Genomic DNA, 21,420 nt, shown 5'->3' with positions numbered 1-21,420 from the left:
TCAGTTAATAGCTTTGATATGTGTTAATAGACTTCTTTAAGTGTAGTATTGCGTGGAGAAAAAGGTGCTAAAATGACCAAAAGTGCGGTTATTCTTTAAAAAACAACGATGGTTTTGCTTGTTTTGTTAAAGGACGGACATTGACCTGGACTGTGATGTGGCCTGCATTTCTGTCACGGTGGAAAAACTCGGTACGAGAATATACAATGTTCTTAAAATCCAAATTCTGCTCATGTAACTAATCAAAAAATAAGATTAAAATAAAAATAGCTTAGAAAAAAGGTATGCAATTGTCGTCTAAAGCCATATTTGAGCATTTTTATGTATTTAATATAGGCTAAATGACTTTGTTTCATAATAAAAGTCAAAAGATAATTATAAAAGCAGCAGTGGTTTACTCTCTAATCTTCCTCTGGGATATTACATTGAGGGGGGGGGGCTCGCATCAGATGAGTGTTAAGTAAAATCTGCTGGGTTACATCACCTCTCAGTGTAATGTATGGAGCTTCATTGTGACTCTGAGTCTGCCTCCTATTGGGTGCTCGGTGATGGGAGGACTGGATAAATAGCAGGGGAGATGCGGGTGAGGATGAGATGAGGAGCAGCAGAGGAAGTGGGAGGATCGAGGCTCAAAAGTCAATGCAACTGGACTGCATCTCAACTCTCTCTCACTCCACACTTTCTACCTGTGCTGCAAGTTTTCAAACCGGCATCTGCTGCACTCAGGTTTAAAAGAAGAAGGACCCTTCATTTCCCGCCGCTTAATTGACTGCTTCCGACCCAAGATGATGATCCTTATCGCGGAGTTCTTCGTGGTGATTCTCAAGGTGCTCTGGTCTTTTGTAACAGCCGGCTGTAAATGGGTGGTGCGACCAAAGGAGAAGAGTGTGGCCGGACAGGTGTGCGTAATCACCGGGGCTGGAAGTGGCCTCGGACGGCTCTTCGCCAAAGAGTTTGCCCGGAGAAGAGCCATCCTGGTGCTTTGGGACATTAACAGCCAGAGCAATGAGGAAACAGCCGAGATGGTGAGGCAGATTTACCACGAGCTGGACACTCCCATCACCAAAGACGGTAAGAAATTAGGACGTCAACAGTTTTTAAAGCATGTTCAGAGAGGTCGAATTGTGTTTGCAGTGTGGAAAATCATAGTAGTTGTGTAAACATATGACGGTGTGTGCAATATTTCAGTGTGTTCAGTCTACAGATATACCACAAGTCTTAAACACTGTTAAAATCACCTTTTTTTTATTGCTCAAAATTCCTGAAAAGTTACATCTTAATCTTTCTAAAACTCAAACATGTTCAGTGAAACTAGGTCAAATTCTTTTTGGCTTATGCAGTGTGGAAAACATATTTCAAGGATAGTAGTTGTAGTATTTCTGTACACTGAACACACTGAAATGTTGCACACTGTCAGATTGTTAAGGCTAAAAAAAACTGTTAAGATGACCTTTTATGTTGCCAAAAATTGCTGAAAAGTGACTTCCTAATCCCTCTAAAATTAAATCATGTATGCACTCAGAAATCACCAATACTTCCTAATCTTAAACCCATGTAATGTCCCTAAAATAAGTCACAAAATCAGTTAGAAGCAGCCTGTTGAACACACTTTAATCCACTTTCTCCCCCTCTTTTCCCCTTCAGGACCTGTTGGAGGGGTCGAGGAGGTCCCCCCTTTCCAGCCGCAGGTCTACACCTATGTGTGTGACGTGGGGAAGCGTGAGCATGTGTACGCCACAGCTGACAAGGTGCGTCGAGACGTGGGAAACGTGGACATACTGATCAACAACGCCGGCGTGGTCTCCGGACACCACCTCCTGGAGTGCCCTGATGAACTGATCGAGCGCACCATGGTGGTCAACTGCCACGCACACTTCTGGGTGAGCAAGATCAAGCATTTTCTTTTCAAGATTCAAGGCTTTTATTGTCATTTGGACATAGCTACAGTGTAGTTATCACAATGAAAATCTTAGGTCACAGGCTCCTCCAACAGTGCAACACAATGAAATAAAATAGAATATAGTAGAAATAGTGCAGAATAGTCTGTATACAAGTAATTGGAATATTGATATGAGTTGCAAACAGATGAATGTGTAGGCGTGTAACAGTCTTATGGCCTGTGGGATGAAACTGTCCCTGGTGCATCATCAAATGAAATGCCACACTAATGTTTCCATTCATAAAACTGAAGACTCTAAGGTGTTACAGACCGTATTAAGACAGTGAAGCGTTCCCTTGCTTTGAATATGCTTTAATTCTGTCAGAGGAAAGTCATGAGTGTGTCTTTTTTTAAAGTCTGGCATGGTGCAGACACAGATCCCCGAGGTATGTCAGCCCGCGGAGATGTGCACAGATCCAACCTGCGTGATGGAGGTTGTGTGCGTGGGGATGGATTTGTGTCAGCCACATTTTGTTGGCAGTGATTTGTTGTGTATCAGGTTCTGCTCCCTGGCTCTTATTCAGTGTGAATACTTATCTGAGAGGCTACGTGGACTTGATGGAGTGAATGTGTTGCACTTTAGATAAGCATGTGCTGCAGTGTTAGTGCTATCTGAGTTTGTATGTGTTTTTAAAGGGTGTGGGAAGAATCTCAGCTCCATGGACTCCATTGAGAATCCCTACTGATGGGAATTGATTGCTTAGCATTTAAGCGCCTCACATCGTTGATTGCTTTACTCTGCTGCAGCCACCTCTGTCGGACACTTATTGTGATTGGGCACAAATTGGAAATGTGGGTCTGTACTGTCCATCTTTGTATTTGTTTACGATATGAGCTACGTGTCTCCTGAAGCAGATGATGATCGTCTAAGATGTGAAACTCTTAGTGTTGTCAGTCAGGCAGGTTGTGTATTTCCTCCATGCAGCCTTTCATGCGCCTCTCCACTATCTCCACGTTCTTTCACAGCCACGACTGGCAGTCAGGGTCCAGTGGCAGATTTTGAATTTTTTAATGGGGGTCTGTGTTTGTGTTCTCCCATATTCTGTGGAGACTAGAGCGTGGTTTCTTTAAGGGGTCGGGAGTTGGGGGGGGGGTGGCAGATGAAAGGAGGACTTAATGAATGGCGACAGGCAGAATAGAGGATGTGGTTCATTAAAGACACAAGCTGGATGAATAGAGCTTAGACTAACAGGGACCTGTCCACTTTCCTCCCTTACACAAACACAGTACAGTTACTCAGTGCATTCAGGTGGCACGTTACACAAACCTTTTGATTTAGCTCCTCAACAAGAGGCTTTTAAAAGGGCTTAATTGAGGTTTATGACTCAACTAATACCCTCAGTTTAGAGCCAAGTCATACAAAGTTTGAAGTGTTTATTTAGGTGCACGCTGACAATGAAGGGATATGATAAAAGAAGACAAAGGTTGAGATGAATTCAAAGAGTCTTTCTACTTCCTTTGTCTTCTTCTCGGTTATCTTTTCATGCTGCAGCGTCATTGAAGAGGTCTTTTCTTATTCAACGAGACATCAGAGCGGCGATGTCAACCCCCAAAACTTCTCCGCTTTCCTCAGAGCCAATTATTAAACTTTCCCACCCAGTTTCTCAAGAAACAAGATTTTGTGAAAGTTTACATTTGGTGGATAGTGTAGTAAAGGCATAGATGGAGGTGTGTGTGTGTGTGTGTGTGTGTGTGCGCAGACCCCACACTTCTTCTCTGACTCCTCCCAACCTGATTTTTGGAGGCAGGGTGCAGCTGCATGCCAGCTCTACACACACATGCATGTATACACACACACACACAGACACACACACAAGGACAAACATCTATGATTCAGCCCCTCTCTTCTCTTAGCTTTTAATGAGACGGGGTCATAACATTTAATTAGTTTGATGATGCTTTGATTAGTCCAGCTGGCGTTGTTTTTTTTCTAGGACGGGGAATGTGCCTCAGTGAGTGTCACCACAGTTTGTGTTTGAGGATTAGAGCGCGTGTGTGTGTGTGTGTGTATTTAGGGGAATGACATGAAAGGGAATCATCCCGTGCATCTTGAGCTGGTTACCCAACAGGTGGTTTTTGGTCACAATGAGCAGCAGCATCCTCTCTCTGGGTTACATGAGAGCAGCGAGCGCTCCACAGTGACATGGCGGGAAAAGAGCAGAGGAAAAGAAAAGAGGAAGGAAGGCAGTGGCTTCCCATCCACAGAGAGGCGAGAGGGTAATGGTAAGCTGCTGCTGACCCACTTTATCTGACAATTGCTTTCTTGTCTGCGGATCAGTTTGACAAGATGCCAGGCGACAGGAGCCAAGTTCTGCAGGCCGCATTCCTGCTGGAGCCGGAGAAAGGAGGCAGCCAGGCAGAAGGGTCCTACTTCACTGGTTTTATATGCCCCCCCCCCCCTCCTCCTCCCTTAGATTGGCGCACCTGTAGCCCTTGATACAGCGGGGACATGTTGGGTTTCTCCTGTACCTGTTCACATCTCAGGGACGGGGTAAAGAGCAGTCAGTTATTCCATCGCTTAGACGTGGATATCTTTAGAAAAGTTGGCATTTCGGAGCAAGATTTTAATTGGTTTAATCATTCTGAACTTCTATTAGTACATTCACACGTGGCTTTTATATCCTCGGAGCTATTGAAGAACATATCTTAAACGTGTGTGCGTTAAAATCAGAGAAAGACCTTCAGAAAATTCTGACCGTAGCCTTTAAAGTTTAGATTAGTTTTCTATCATATTAAAGTGAAAATATTTGAGTTTGGGGACAAAATAGAGACTTTTAAAGACATAGCTTGGACTTTGAGCATCTAGGGTGAACATTTCTCACTATTTTCAGAAGTGTTATAGACCAGTTGATTGATTGATGCTGGAAAACAATAGTTAGTTGGACCCAAATGTACAGAAGCTCAGTGTGAACCAGTTGTCACATTACTTGAGTTTTTGGGTGCATACAAAGCATTGACACTTCCTCAGCTGTAGTTGCTCTCAGCTAAATTGGACTCCAGTTGTTTCACCATCAGGGGTCTGAGGTTTATTCCGCTGTATTCGAGGCTAATGACCAGCATGGCCACCACAACAGGACCACTCTGCATCCATCCTCCCTGCTGACCTGTAAACGCAACCCACTCAAATTCCTCGATGTGTTTTTCGGATCAGACGAGCTCAGGCGTTTTCTCCCTCTCGTCCGGGGAGAAGTCAGCCCAATTAAATGGCCATCTGGTGCTACGAAAAGGCCAATATTTTGTTCATATTCCTGTTGGTCAGGCGCTCGCACTAATGCAGCCTGACACCCCAGCTGCAAGAAGCTTTGTGTGGCTTAAATGCTCCTGGGGGCACGCACCAATTAGGGGGTGCAGCGGGCAGAAGCACCCACACATAGGGCAAAGGAGGCCCGGCTGTGTCAGCGGGTAATTTAGCGGAACAAGGGAGCGTTGAGACCCAATTACGGCCGCTCTGATGTAAGACACGAGCGCCTGGTTGCCTTCACACATTTTGTGTCTGAGAGGTCAGCGGGGGTCATACCCACATGCCAGAGCTGCCATGAGAAGCGGGACATCAGAGGAGGGTGGGAGCGTTTCACCATCATCCTTCCCTCCATCACTCCCAGTTATTTTTAGCCCCAAATCAGCAGAATAGTCCAGTTGTATCTTGACTGTTGGCTCTGGCCGTGCAGCGCTGTGCCAGATCGAGTCATTCCCCCGCTCTCTGAGTTTCTGTGGGAGTGGGAAACTTTGGCTGCAGTCATATATATATATAAATACACGGGCATAGCTGAAGTTAATGCTTCGTTTGCACGCAACATCCAGAGAACCTTCCTCAGCGTCTGCCCCAGGTTCTCCTCTCTTTGGGCCTCTCAGCATTTGATGACTTGAAGTACGTTTTACAAAATGTATTTCCTGAAAAAGTACAGATGTTTGGAGCCGAGTCAGATTAGTTATACTGTAGCTTGCAGTAGAAAAGCGGTGAAGTCACCGTGCTCCGTTTCTCTGCGTAGATCTGACGTACTCCGGTTCAATTCAGATGCAGAGAGGAAAGGAGTCAGTCGGTCCGATGCAGTTAATCTCTGGTTGCCGTTTTAATGAGGCTGTTCCTCCCTGCCAGTGGTTTCATGGCTGTACTACCTGGTACCATGCTCCAAATGTTTACTGAATCATTTCTCTGGCCGGGCCTGCTCACTGTACAACCAATGAAACTGTTATACGACCACACAATTATTGGAAACCAGGAATAAAACTGTCAAAGGTAATAACAAATGTTCACCTACATTTTCCAGAACCCAAAGTGATGTGTGTAAAAACTCACAATCTGTAGACGTTTACATATTGGTATTATTTAGAGCTGTAATGGTTCAGTTGATGACATTAAGGCCACATTTTCATGCAGAAAAAGCCGTTTTTTTAGCATCCCATGTTTCACATCTCCTGTCTTTGTGATTAAAAGGTGTCCTCATTGACATTAGAAAGGGTGTTGCAGGCTTCATGCATTGTTCATCACTACGGCAGCACACGTCTGACCTGAATAGATGTTGCAGTGCGAGCAACAAAAGGCCTGCTGTTTGTTTGTGGACCTCCCGCGGGGAGAGTGATTGGTCAGTTCCTGTCGTTGCCGTCACATGTCACACCTGCTGATTGGCTCATGCTGAGTCCAAAGTCAGCAGACGGGCAGAATGAGGAATGGATCTGTAAGTCAATCAAGCGATAAGTCTCTCACGTGGATGAAACGCTTTCATCTCTCAGCGCTCATCTGGCTGCCGATTGGTCCGCTGCTGATTGTGCTGAGAGACCAGAGGCTGGGTTTTTATTGTTGTTGAGTGAACGGAGGCCTGTGATCGGCGTTGTCACCAAGTCTTTAGAGCCGGGCTCACCAGATCTGTGTGGGAAAAGAACAGATTGTACAGCAGCGAGCGCGCGCACACACAGACACACACACACACACACACACACACACACACACACACACACACACACACACACACACACACACACACACACACACACACACACACACACACACACACACACGCGCGTTTGTTCAGTGGATACCTGCAGAAAGGAAAACCCTCACACTTCCTTCAACATCCAATTCACACCTAGCACAAAGGACAAAAGCTTTCAACTTCTTACATCCGCCAACAGGTTGTGTTTCGGTTCAGTTTGTCTGCAGGATTACAGAAAAAATGTAGGCTTGATATTCTTTAAACTTTGTGGAAGAGTGCAGCTTTGGCTAAGTTAGAACCTGGTTGATTTGGGAGCTTATCCGGGCGGATAAACGCATTCGTTTGACTTTGGTTAACATTTGCGGGGTGTAAGAACAATAGGCAAAATAAGGGAAAGTTTACATGAAAAACAACTCAGAGAATTGTCTGAGTAAGAGTGTACATAACATTTACGAGGATCTATCAATCTAACACAAGGATCCAATAAAATGACGCAAATGTAAAATGCTGATGCATAACAGTTTTAAGATGTGCCTTTAATTTGTAATTCTCAGTTTCCTCAATTCAATCCAAATGTACCTCCTCAATACAGATTTGTTATTCCACTTGTCAAATCAAATTGTAGTTGTGTTGATACAAACCTAACTGAGTTACGTTGATTGCCTGAATTTCAACAGAGTCAGAGATATCAGCAAGTATTCTAACATTGTCCAAAAAAACCCGACTATAAAATCATATTGTGATGAAACTTTTACGACCCTGCTGCTCTGTCGGATTATATTTTTTTTGTGTGCATGTTATGAATTCTCATTCAGACGCGTCTCTGTGCATCACCATGGAGAAGAGGGGGAATAAGAGGGGATCAAAGGGCTTTGGCACAGACAAACTAACCTTCCTCTCCCTTCTGTCTCCCTCAGACCACCAAGGCGTTCCTCCCCAAGATGCTGGAGCTGAATCACGGCCACATTGTGACGGTTGCCAGCTCCCTGGGTTTATTCAGCACAGCTGGAGTGGAGGTTAGTATCATACACAACAACACACACACACACACACACACATCCCGGCGTTCCCACCATCCAAAAACCAGAGCTTTTTCTGCAGAGCGAGGTCAGGCCCCCTTTCTCTAAGTTGTCCCCCCACCCGTTAAATTAAGGGACACAGATGAGCATTGGGGAGCCTCTTATAGATTTCAATCTGCAGCAGTGGGGGGGGTGTGGGGCCCCTATTGGGCTCTGACAGCTCCCGAGGCAGCGAGACATCTTCATCACGGCTTTGTGAACAACGCTCAGTATTCAGCTCACAGCAGCGCCCGGAGGATAGTGTTTCCATTCCTATAGTGTCCCCCCTCCTGCTTGTTATTGTAATGCATATTAAAATATTAAGTGGAGTCATTTATCTCCATGAACGCAGTCAATTGTGGTTTTTATTTGGAGACTTCAGTGTCATTTTCAGACGGCCTGCAGGGACCGCGTTTGTTTTCATAGCTGTGCGTTTTGCTTTCCTTCTACGAACCATTCCTCCATAATGATTAAGTCTGCCTTCAAAGGGACTTAGGGACAGCTATTATACTTCCTGGAAATGCCTCGGCTGTGTTTTCAGACATTCATTTCAGGGAACTAAAGCCTCGTGTGTCATGTGGGCACAGTCCAAAATCGTTATCCTCCCCGTGTTTATCGACATGCATCTGTGTTTGCCTTAGAAAAAAGATTATGTCCACGCCTGGCGGACCACATCAAAACCCTTCCAGCAGTCTCCTGATGCAGCGGGGGAAGAATGCTAATGAAACTGTAGCCCGCTGTATCATTAACAGCACAGAAAGGCCCGGGGCATGTCTGATAATGTTCTGCCTGGCCTAACCTGTTCTCTCTCTCCTCCCTCAGGATTACTGCGCCAGTAAGTTCGGTGCCATCGGGTTCCACGAGTCGCTCAGCCATGAGATAAAAGCCTCAGAGAAGGAGGGCATCAACATGACTCTGGTTTGTCCTTACCTGGTGGACACGGGAATGTTCAAAGGCTGCCGGATAAGGTCAGCCTCCTCACACACGTCTCACTTTAACGCTGTTTGTTTAGAAGCTCTCTGCATCTGGCTTCACTTTCTCTAAGCGTCACCACGTAAAGTCGCCTCCTCGCAAACACCTGCTTTAAAGTTCAAAGCAGCAGAGATTCTTTTTAAAGAGTCACTTGTACAAGTCTGCTTAAACAAAGACATTCCCAGGAGATACTTTACTAACAGGTGCTTAGTACCCCCCCCCCCCCCCCCCCCCCCTCTTTCTGCTGTAATAGTCCCCACTTTGTTTAATGGTCACAGTCAGCAGGTGGCTTCACTGTGCCTCAACATTGCACAGGCTTTATAACCAGTATCATTTAAGGATAACAAATTAAAGCCAAAGCCCTTTGCACTCCAGTTTCTGAATCATTTCAATCAAATCTAACTTTCTTTCCTACAAAAATTAAAGTCTTTGTCTCAGCTTCACAATAAGAAAGTGCACAAAGAAAGTGAAAACATTCGCTAAGGCAATATCTCGCTATGTTAAAGATGTTAAAACTTGATAAGTGCATCTGCTTCCATAATCCAGATCTGCCTCAAAATGCATTATGTTATTCTTTGGCCTGTGCTACACACTCTCTCTTAGTTTCATGACAATCCTGCAAGTCGTTTTTCCGTAATCCTGCAAACAGACAGACAATAAATCAAGCCGAAAACGTCCCGAGTTACAAACACAATTCTAAGGACAAGACACCAGAAAAACAGACACACTACATGTTGAGTTGCGTGACTTTTTGAGCCTGTAAATGACAGATCTTCTGCCCACAGGAAGGAGATTGAGCCTTTCCTCCCCCCCCTGAAGCCAGAGTTCTGTGTGAAACAGTCGATGAGGGCCATCCTCACCGACCAGCCCATGATCTGCACGCCTCGCATCCTCTATATGGTCAACTTCATGAAAAGGTGAGCTTCGGTATTGTATAAAGTTCATGAACATTTGAGACAATGAGAAGTGAGAAGGTTTCCATGTATACTGTTCTCTTATTGCAAAGGTTTACTTCTCCCTGTGACTGGTGAAACGTTCTCAACTGTCTTCTAAGTAAAGAATTGTAATTAAAAAAAGAATACGTTTATTTAGTATAGCACCTTTCACAGAAAGTTCACAGAGTTCAAATGAAGACCACAGAATACAAGAAGGCAGAAATGAAGGTTAACATAAAAACACAGACCACGTAGGAACACATCTCAAGTAGAAACAAAAGCCAATGTAAAAAGATAGGTCTTCAGTTGTTTGTTGAAAAACTTCTACAGAGACTATAGGGAGATATTTCCATAGTGTTGGAGCACCAATCACTTTCAGAACCCCCCCTTATGTGCACCATACAATTCAATTAAAATGTATTTATATAGCCCAATATCAACAACACCTATCTGAGAATATAGTAAGATACATGTGAAAATACCACCGAATGGGTACAAAGCACAATGACACAAATACAGTTATTATAATTCAATCAAATGAAGGGTCCATGAGGATGTGTAAAACGAGTCCTAACTATACACTGTCTGCCATACAGTCACTAATCTGACCTCTGACCTTTCTCTGCAGCATCCTCCCCTTCGAGGCCATCGTCTGCATGTACCGGTTTTTGGGCGCCGACAAGTGCATGTACCCGTTCCTGGCTCAGAGGAAGGAGGCGATGAACAACAACGAGGCGAAGAACGGGATCTAAGGAGGCGCTGTTTGTCACACGAGCAGAGGCACATAAACCTGCAAGCATGAGGAAGCAACCACTGAGGATGAAGATGGGGAAAGGAGGAAGAGGAGGAGGAGGAGAGACTGAATTAGACTGGTGCACTTGCATTGAGCAGATGCAAAGGTTTACCATATCGTTCTTCTGGAACAAAGAAAGCTGTGTACGACACAAAGGATTTATTTGACGTCTTTTTTTTTGTAAGTTTAAAGAAACCAACATCTATATACTGTGTCACTAGTTTTTTGAAATCATACAGAAAAAGCTATCCTATAATTAACTATTTACGTAATGTAGTCACCAGCCTTATCTAGTGTCATTGTGGAAATATACAGTATGTTACTGTACAGACAGTAAAACATGTTTTTCACTATTGTTTTATTTTTGTAGACATGCACTGTAATTCAGATTGTTCTCTACACTGCCAGCGCTCTGTGTGTAGGACGGGAACCGCAGCATTTCTATCAGGACATTGGGTTTGCAGCTTCACGACGGTTTAAAGATTAAGACGTCGCCATAACTCCGTGTTGTTAAATCACCGACATGTCGCACACGTGTTGAAGTCGTTCCTGACGGGACATTTAACGGCCAGATTGTGGCTGAAATCTCCATTTTGTTTCAGGTGTGTGTGTGTGTGTGTGAGAAAACACGCGAGGTCGAACTAGCAGTCACTCCTGCGTTTGGGGGAGAAACCGAGAGGAAATAAATGTGTCTTTATTTTCCAGATCTGTGGTGTTTATATTGTACATTTATCTGTTACCAATATTATTTGTTAAAAAAAAAAAAAAAAAAGGCTGTCCCAGTAACACTTTAACTGTCCCGTTAAATGTCTAAATGTTGTCGAGGTGACTGTCTCCACCATATTTGATGTATGAATATTTTATATACCTTTTGGGACGACGAGAGTTTTCAATTTCAACGACATTCCAGTAGGTCTCATCCCCCCGTCCCCCCGTCGCAGCGATGAGCCTAAATTCTCTACCTCTTAATTTTTGCCATTTTTCTTTTTTTTGACAGTATGACATAAGCCTCTTTTTTTGTAATTTCTTTTCTGAAGACCGCTCCATAGCCGAGCAAAATGTGGTTCCAATGTTTAGTGTCTCTACCTAACTTAAATTAATAAAAGTGATTTAGATTATTACATGGTGTGTCGTTTTTGACAGAAATGCTGTACTCTGATTTAAAGGACTGTTTTTCATCAATATATCACAGGTCTCAGATATATACAGAGCCTGTCTCTGATTGGCTGAAACACCAAACAGATCATTGCAGCATCCCATAATCCCCTCTGTTTCAGCCCTGTTTCCAAAGTGCTGATTCTCTGTCTGTTACTTCAGATGAAAATTAAGGAGCCCCTCCCCACGCCCCTCTGAGAGACATTTGGTTACAAAGAACTCAATGGTGCTCTAGGAGGAGATTCAGGTGATAAGGGGGGGGGGGGTTACCTTGGTTGCTGATTGGCTAATGGTTACACAAGACAAAACATCGTTATGACATAAAGTGTCCAAAATCTGATCAGCTCATTTTCAGACAGGTTTTTATAAAAATGGATCCGGACAAAAAGAGAGAGAATCTTTGTTCCTGAAACTTTCAGAGTCTCTTTCCACAGAGGGGACACATGTTGATGTAGAAGAGACATGAAGAAGAGGGGACACATGTTGATGTAGAAGAGACATGGAAGAAGAGGGGACACATGTTGATGTAGAAGAGACTGAAGAAGAGGGGACACATGTTGATGTAGAAGGACATGAAGAAGAGGGGACACATGGTTGATGTAGAAGAGACATGAAGAAGAGGGGACACATGTTGACGTAGAAAGAAGAGACATGAAGAAGAGGGGACACATGTTGATGTAGAAGAGACATGAAGAAGAGGGGACACTGTTGATGTAGAGAGACATGAAGAAGAGGGGACACATCGTTGATGTAGAAGGAGACATGAAGAAGAGGGGACACATGTTGATGTAGAAGAGACATGAAGAAGAGGGGACACATGCTGATGTAGAAGAAGACATGAAGAAGAGGGGACACATGTTGATGTAGAAGGACATGAAGAGGGGACACATGTTTGATGTAGAAGAGACATGAAGAAGAGGGGACACATGTTGATGTAGAAGAGACATGAGAAGAGGGGAAACATGTTGGATGTAGAAGAGACATGAAGAAGAGGGGACACATGTTGATGTAGAAGAGACATGAAGAAGATGGGGACACATGTGATGAAGAAGAGACATGAAGAAGAGGGGCACACATGTTGATTGTAGAAGAGACATGAAGAAGAGGGGACACATGTTGATGTAGAAGAGACCATGAAGAAGAGGGACACATGTTGATGTAGAAGAGACATAAGAAGAGGGACACATGTTGATGTAGAAGAGACATGAAGAAGAGGGGACACATGTTGATGTAGAAGAGACATGAAGAAGAGGGGAAACATGTTGATGTAGAAGAGACATGAAGAAGAGGGGACACATGTTGATGTAGAAGAGACATGAAGAAGAGGGGACACATGTTGATGTAGAAGAGACATGAAGAAGAGGGGACACATGTTGATGTACAAGAGCCATGAAGAGAGGGACACATGTTGATGAAAGAGACATGAAGAAGAGGGACCACATGTTGATGTAGAAGAGACATGAAGAAGAGGGGACACATGTTGATGTAGAAGAACATGAAAGAGGGGACACATGTTGATGTAGAAGAGACATGAGGAAGAGGGGACACATGTTGATGTAGAAGAGACATGAAGAAGAGGGGACACATGTTGATGTAGAAAACATGAAGAAAAGGGGACACATGTGATGTAGAAAAGACATGAAGAAGAGGGGACACATGTTGATGTAGAAAGCATGAAGAGGGGACAATGGTTGATGTAGAAGAGGGGACACATGTTGATGTAGAAAGAGACATGAAGAAGAGGGGACACATGTTGATGTAGAAGAGACATGAAGAAGAGGGACACATGTTGATGTAGAAGAGACATGAAGAAGAGGGGACACATGTTGATGTAGAAAGAGACCATGAAGAAGAGGGGACACATGTTGATGTAGAAGAGACATGAAGAAGAGGGGACACATGTTGATGTAGAAGAGACCATGAAGAAGAGGGGACACATGTTTGATGTAGAAGAGACATGAAGAAGAGGGGACACATGTTGATGTAGAAGAAGACATGAAGAAGAGGGGACACATGTTGATGTAGAAGAGACATGAAGAAGAGGGGACACCTGTTGATGTAGAAGAGACATGAAGAAGAGGGGACACATGTTGATGTAGAAGAGACATGAAGAAGAGGCGGACACATGTTGATGTAGAAGAGACATGAAGAAGAGGGGACACATGTTGATGTAGAAGAGAAGACATGAAAGAGAGGGGACACATGTGATGTAGATAGAGACATGGAAGAAGGGGGACACATGTTGACTGTAGAAGAGACATGAAGAAGAGGGGACACAGTGATGTAGAGAGACATGAAGAAGAGGGGACACATGTTGATGTAGAAGAGACATGAAGAAGAGGGGACACATGTTTATGTAGAAAGACATGAAGAAGAGGGGACACATGTTGATGTAGAAGAGACATGAGAAGAGGGGACACGTGGTGATGTAGAGAGACATGAAGAAGAGGGGGACACATGCTCTGATATAGAAGAGCCTGAAGAAGAGGGGACAACATGGTTGATGTAGAAGAGACATGAAGAGACGAGGGGACACATGGATGTAGAAGAGACATGAAGAAGTGGATTTGCAGAATGGTGACCTTTAAAATCACTGCGTCACTCGTAGTAAGAGTCATATTTTAGTATGTCTGTGATTGACTGACAGGAAAGCGGATCTTCTGCAGAATCAAACTGGTTTCGGTATCAGCGTCCTCCTCTCATTGTGACTCAGGCAGCCTTTAGATATGGGTGTTGGCTAAACAGGGCATTGTCAGTAAATATACAGTAGAGCATGTGATTCGAAAATAAAAAATTACACAATAGAACAAGTGACGATCACTGAAGAGGAAAGAGGATACACAGTGACGACGTGCATGTGCTTTTAAGGGGGTGTTGCTATAGAAAAGTTCCTGGAAAGGGTCAAATATGGGAAAAATAAATCAATTTTGAAGATTAAGTAAAAAAGAAACTGCACCCTTAGAACAACTAAGTAATGTACATGTTGTGATTTTCTTACTTTATAGCAAATACAGTTTAAGACACAGAAGTTGTGTTTAACTGAATGGCTAATAAAGTCACTTATTAGAGTGACATGTCGGAAAAACCAATACATTTTCAAGATGAAGTTAAAGAAACTGCACACTGTCCAAAATAAACTAGGTTATCTTGAAACTCCACATTAAGCTCTCTTTATCAAATTTCTTTTTAAAAGACTAACCAAGTAATGTAAATATTGTGCTTGCCTAACTTAACAGCAAATACAGTATAAGACACAGACGTTTCTTATTGATTTAATGGCTAATAAAGTCAATAGTGAAATATGGGCTAAACCAATCCATTTGGAAAATGAAGTTAAATGAACTGCACACTTAGTTTAAATGAACATGAAGCATTTGTATTACCTCTATCTACATTAAGCTCTTTGTTTCCTGATGTGTGATTTAAAATCCTGTTCTGGTGATTCCCATGAATACATTCTTCAAAGAACAACCAAGTAAATATTGAGCGTGCCGTACCTTGCAGCGAATATAGGGCACATATTTTTGTATAGCTTTGGTGTCCCAGAAGCATGCAAACAAAAATAAAAAGGTAATATTGTGATTTAAATAGGTTTGAATTGATCAATTATGGGCTTATTCAACTACAGAGGGAACATGGGCTGTAACCTGGTTCACTCTAGCATGGCCTTCGTAAGAAACTAGTCATTTTTTGTGTTTATTTTGTACAGAATTTAAATAAATAAACAATTTATTAGCCAAGAAACAAAGGGATTTTTCAACTTTCCAAATGAACACAATGTTCCTTTTTAATGCCCACTATCCACATAAAGCTCTTAGCCCTCTGATAATGATTAAACAAAAACATCTAACCAAATAGAAACATTGCATCATTGGTACTTTTGTGTTTTAAACTCAGTTTCTTTTACTGTCTGAGAGCTGTGGGAACAACAACAACAACAACAACAACATCCCTATCATTCCTCTCCTTGCAGCTGACCTGATTTGAAGTCCTAATTGTTCCCGTCATGAGATGCTTCGGACTGACATGCTTCAAATGTTTGTTCACGTTGCCTGCAGGTCACAGCCTTGGGACCTTTTTGGGGGACTTTACTGTGGGGTCTGAGCTTTGAGAAAAAACAGACTCAATGCAATATTTAAACATTTCACAGGCTCCTTAAAAGACCGTGCAATCGTAGTGATTTTAAAGTAATATACAAAGGTTTTTAGACCGGCATAAGGCATAACTGTTGTGTCACATGGTCAGAATATCTTCCTGTTGGCGTCCAGACGGCTCCACTGCCTCTAAAAGCACAAAGTAAACACATTGAGAGGTCAGAGCCTGCAGATCTGGGTCAGACGGTGTTTATGAGTCAGTCAGCAGCTGATACTGTCTGCATGAGTCACTGCAGTGGACTCTGACACTGCAGAAAACACTAAAACACTAACAGACTGAGGCTTGTATTCATGTCGTTTCGTGGCTTTAAAGACAGCATATGTAAAGGCTTCAGTTCCCTTATAAGAAGGAGTGTCTGACAGCAAGATAAAGACGTGAACATATTCTAAATATAGCGTATTAATGAGCTGATATGGATGTTTTACTCCCAGGCTTCAAACTGTATCTATAACTGCAGGTTATACACTGACTATGGAACAGTTACTGAGACAAATGCACGCATACAAATACCAAAAACTGGATTTTCTGTCCACCAAAGTGACAATGCATTAGCTATTAAAATGTCTTCATTTAGATCAGGGGTGTCAAACTCAAGGCCCGGGGGCCAAATCCGGCCCGCAACTTCATTTTCTGCGGCCCCACAAGAGCTTGCAAAGAATATAATATGTTTATTATACGGTTACATGCTACTTTACAGAAGCACGTTGCCCATAAACTACATGTCCCACAATGCATCTCTTTTTGTGACATGCTCACTGAAGAGACTTGCAATTATTTGCCCTAGACTTCTGCTTTCAGACGTAGTTAATTAAGAAGTTATTACCCCCATCCGATAATAATCCAATGCAGAAGCAATAATGTAATATAATACATTATTTTATATATATTAAATATTTATATATGTATTTGTATATAGTCTTAAAGTTACAACCAGCCCTTTGAGTGCAACCATAATGCTGATGTGGCCCGCGATGAAATAGAGTTTGACACACCTGATTTAGAAACCAGACCTAAAAGTAGGTTTCTTCTTTTATCGCCTGATTCTTATCTTAAAGCTCAACTTATTCACTGATGAGTCTAAAGAAGTGGAAAAGGGCTGAAAACACTAACAGACTGAGGCTTGTATACATGTCGTTTTGTGGCTTTAAAGACAGAATAGGTCAAGGCTTCAGTTCTCTTATAACAAGGGTTGGTTGACAGCAAGATAAAGACGTGAAAATAGTCTAAATAGCGTATTAATGAGCTGATATGGATGTTTTACTCCCAGGCTTCAAACTGCAGGTTGTTCAAGGTTCAAGGTTCTTTATTTTGTCATACGAACATAGCTACAGTGTAGTTATGCCGATGAAAATCTTAGGTCACAGACTGACTATGGAGAAGTTACGGATACAAACAAACCTAAATGCACGCATACAAATACCAAAAACTGATATTTCTATAAGCCTTTTAGAGGCTTTGATTCTCTGTCCACCAAAGTGACAATGCATTATTTAAATGTCTTCATTTAGACACCAGATCTATAACAAAACACAGCAGGTTTCTTATTTCATTTCCTGATTTGTCTCACTACAGAGCTCAACTTATTCACTCATCTAAAGAGTCTGTAATCTGTTGAATCCAAAGAAGAGTAACCTGTCTAACAGCAAGGTAAATACGTGAACATATTCTAAATATAACGTACAATTTGACTTATATACAGGTCAATTGTTTGGTAAAAACCAGTGATTAAATCAGTCAAACGGTGCAAAAGTAACATGTGTTAATATTGACATTTTCTAGTGTGCACTTTTTGGATAAAACTCACATAAATGCCATTTCTTCGGTCATAATTGTGTATCTCATGTTGTTTTAACTACTTTTCTAAGTGGCTTTAATTAACTATAAGCTGTATTTCTCCCGGGGGTGTCTTTGCTGGAGGTAAAGATTTCAAAGTATCTGTTCTTTGGAGACAGAAACTATTCGTTTTTTGGCTTAAATGGAGCAGATCCATCAGCATCTCCCTCTCTCTCCTCCTGTTAATACAGCTGTACTTTAGAGGACTTCAGGGGGGTCGATCGCACATCATTCAGACGGAAAAATCAATAACTCTGGCGTGGGAAAAGCTGCACAGCTCCATTGATTCTGGTCTATTTTGGGCAGCAAGGTTCACTTCACATATCGTCAGGTCAGAGACATTCATCTGGGGTAAAACTGAACAAACTCAATTGCTTTTGAACGTAACACCAACTTTTTTCAGCTATGACCTCTAACTGGAAGGAGTTGAACCAGCAATGATACGAAATATACAATTTAAGATATATAATATAGATATGCTTGCAAAAAATACACTTGAGCACTGTGGAGTTGCCCCAAAATGTACAAAATAATCATTTAAATACTTGGTTCAGAATGTAAATATTAACAACCATTATTTAGTTTAATTTTAATTATCATACATTTCACCTCCTTGTGTCTATTAACCTGATCACATGTTATATTTTGCTGCATGGACTTTTAAAGTTCTTAACAAATAATCCGAGGGGAATTTCTTGTTTGTTTTTAACTTGAGTCATTTTGTAAAGCTGCACGTGTTGTCTGAAAAGTGCTATATAAATAAAGCTTTATTATTATCATTATTAAATAACTAACTAAAGTAAATGAAGTTCAGCAATCTACACTGAAGACACAGCACAGATCCTGGATCAGAGATAATGTGTGTGAACAGCCTTGGTGTTTCTCAATGGCTAACAGATGTCACTGTCCACAGGTCCATTAGTCGCTCATTCATCTCACTAATGACCAGAGGTGGAAGTAGTGGAGTACAAATACTTTGTTACTGTACTTAAGTACGACTTTTTACTTTCTACTTCTTACATGTTGAACACAAATACCTGTACTTTCTACTTCTTACATGTTGAACACAAATATCTGTACTTTCTACTTCTTACATGTTGAACACAAATATCTGTACTTTCTACTTCTCACATGTTGAACACAAATACCTGTACTTTCTACTTCTTACATTTTGAACACAAATACCTGTACTTTCTACTTCTTACATTTTGAACACAAATACCTGTACTTTCTACTTCTTACATGTTGAACCCAAATACCTGTACTTTCTACTTCTTACATGTTGAACCCAAATACCTGTACTTTCTACTTCTTACATGTTGAACACAAATACCTGTACTTTCTACTTCTCACATTTCCCAAACAGGCTGGTTCCTTTAGTTTGAATGTGTGTTTGGTGGCGTGATCATTATTATTTAGAGTCATTGCGTGCCTATTGATTTGAACACGATCCGTGTATCCATCATTTCCTGGTCTTCTCTAAAGAAGAGGGACCAATGAAAACGTTGTCATGTTGCCGTTGTTCAGCATGGAAACATTCATTAGCTAACAATGACATTATTGTTCTATTAATATAAAGGGAGGTCAGGTACTCTTTAAAACAGCTGCTAGTTATGGGTACTTTTTACTGAAGTACATTTCAAAGCCTCTTTACTTTTACCTGAGTAAAGAAGTTTAGTCAGTACTTCTACTTTCACCAGAGTATTTTTAAACACGAGTATCTGTACTTCTACTTGAGGAAAGGATGTGTGTACAGGTGATGCAACACGAGCACGTGGAAGATAAAGGTGCAAACAATCAGCTGAGTCATAAAGTTAAAGATTAAGTCTCTGTGAGGAAAACACACTTAGCTCTTCCTCAGTGTAGATTAAGTTTAAGGAAGTCATGACATTACAAGAGTTAATCATTTGTGATTCAACTCGAGTGAAAGACGGCACAGAATGCATCTTTGTCCGCAGAAAGTCAGAGTTTTTGGGCTGCCTGGAGGCATATTTAAGGACTACTTTATCCCAACAAGGACCATTTGTATATGAATCACTCAGGCCATGTTCACGTTTGAGGAAGAATCCAAAAAGGAGGCAATTTAGGAGATAAAATATTCCTCTAAGCTGTGAAACTGTTTCAGTATGAGTGAGTCAACTTAAATATTCATAATTACAGTTTAAAATAGTCTGAAGGAAATGCACAATTTACTCCATAAAGCTCTATCTTGTGAACAACACAGCATCACATCTCTGTTCTTGGAAAGTCTGGAATTTTTGAAACATATTTAAGGAACACTTCACCCCCCAAAGAAAAGACCATTTCATACCAATTACTCACCTCTTGTTACCTTAAGCTCTTGGATAAATCCTCAACTTTCTTGCAAGCTTTCACGGTGAAGAACCTAAAACTGGAAACATGTGGTTTGTTCTGCTGCCCCGTGTTCTTCACTTCACCTCGACTTTTCACTGTGTCTTCGACGTATACTTGATGTACAAACGATCATTTTAAAGCTGTGGAACTGTTTGTAGTTATTTACTAAACCTAAATAGTCAAATGCATCAATACACGGTTTCAAAACGTCAGATCTACTCCGAATCGAATGACATTTGCTAAAAAACACTAAGAAATGTCAGTATCACTTTTATTAACAGTATGTCTTAGAGGTTTTCTGCAGGAAGCCAGAGACGGTAGAAAAGACAGAGGGATTAATGTCATATTGTTTCTAAGTCTTCACAGGATTTGGCGGAGGAAACAATATCGTAAATCCTTTAAGACGTGGGATACTTTCTGAGAGCTCAGGTTTTCATACACTACACACGTCATCGTTGGATAAAGCAAGGAATGAAACCGTGTTTTAAAGAGAGCTGGAATAACAACACACTATAAAAATCTTTAGTGCATGTTCTTTTTTGGAGCACACCTTCCCAATTTGTTTTAATGTTCTTATGAACTTTTATTAGTCATTATGTTCTAATGAATGCAGTAGCACACATTCAACAGTGCAGTAAATGTTACGTCTGAGATTTCTCGTTTGTTTCTTAAAACTCTCTCAGTGCTGCAGGGTTTGAGTCAGGTGCAGAAACTTTACTGCTTCTGGATGAAAACATTGGGTTCATTTCACAAAACGATCTGAACTCAAGTTCCCCTTTTCCCAGAGCCTTTGAATGCATCACCTAATGAACGTCCCAAACTTTATTAAAAGCTTAAATTGAGTGCTAAAGGCCTTTCGATGTGGTTGAAAGAACCAGAAAATATATTCTAAATTTGGTTGAGTTACTTCTTGACGAGCAAATTTAAATTGGGCTTTTATTTTGAGTCTAGTTTTTATTTTACAGAGTTTTTAAGTTCAGTAATATATTTGTAATTCAATGCAAAAACTACATTTTACGCAATTTCTTTGTTTGTCAGTGTCTGGAGTGCAATGCATTCTGGTACATGTAGGCTCCAACAGTTTATCACAAGTTTTCAAAAGATAGTCGGGTGGCAGGCACCACTTTCACTTAGTTAAATGTTACTTAATTCAAGCTATGCACTTAGCAAACGGTGCTGATGGCCTGTTTCTTCAGACACAAAGAAACAGATTTTCTAAGCCGTTTTTTTGTAGTTGCTTCTTCGTGAATTTAAATTGGGCTTTTATTATGAAAGGTGTGGAAAATAATAATGA

At 41.6% G+C, this 21,420-nt stretch overlaps 1 protein-coding gene across 1 annotated transcript; it reads left to right on the top strand.

Annotated features, from left to right (window-relative positions):
- The first annotated feature begins 428 nt into the window (after positions 1–428).
- On the top strand, positions 429–11,749 carry rdh10a (retinol dehydrogenase 10a). Its single transcript, XM_034132461.1, has 6 exons — positions 429–1,071; positions 1,645–1,880; positions 7,788–7,886; positions 8,751–8,896; positions 9,686–9,817; positions 10,464–11,749. Exons 1-6 carry the CDS (start codon positions 786–788, stop codon positions 10,585–10,587), a joined length of 1,023 nt encoding a protein of 340 aa, XP_033988352.1. The 5' UTR covers positions 429–785; the 3' UTR covers positions 10,588–11,749.
- Positions 11,750–21,420: the final 9,671 nt, after the last annotated feature.

The sequence above is a fragment of the Trematomus bernacchii genome, unplaced genomic scaffold (assembly GCF_902827165.1).
Source record: "Trematomus bernacchii unplaced genomic scaffold, fTreBer1.1, whole genome shotgun sequence".
Taxonomy (NCBI): Eukaryota; Metazoa; Chordata; class Actinopteri; order Perciformes; family Nototheniidae; genus Trematomus; species Trematomus bernacchii.
Note: the sequence above shows the minus strand (reverse complement) of the source record. Positions and strands in the feature narration are given on the sequence as shown.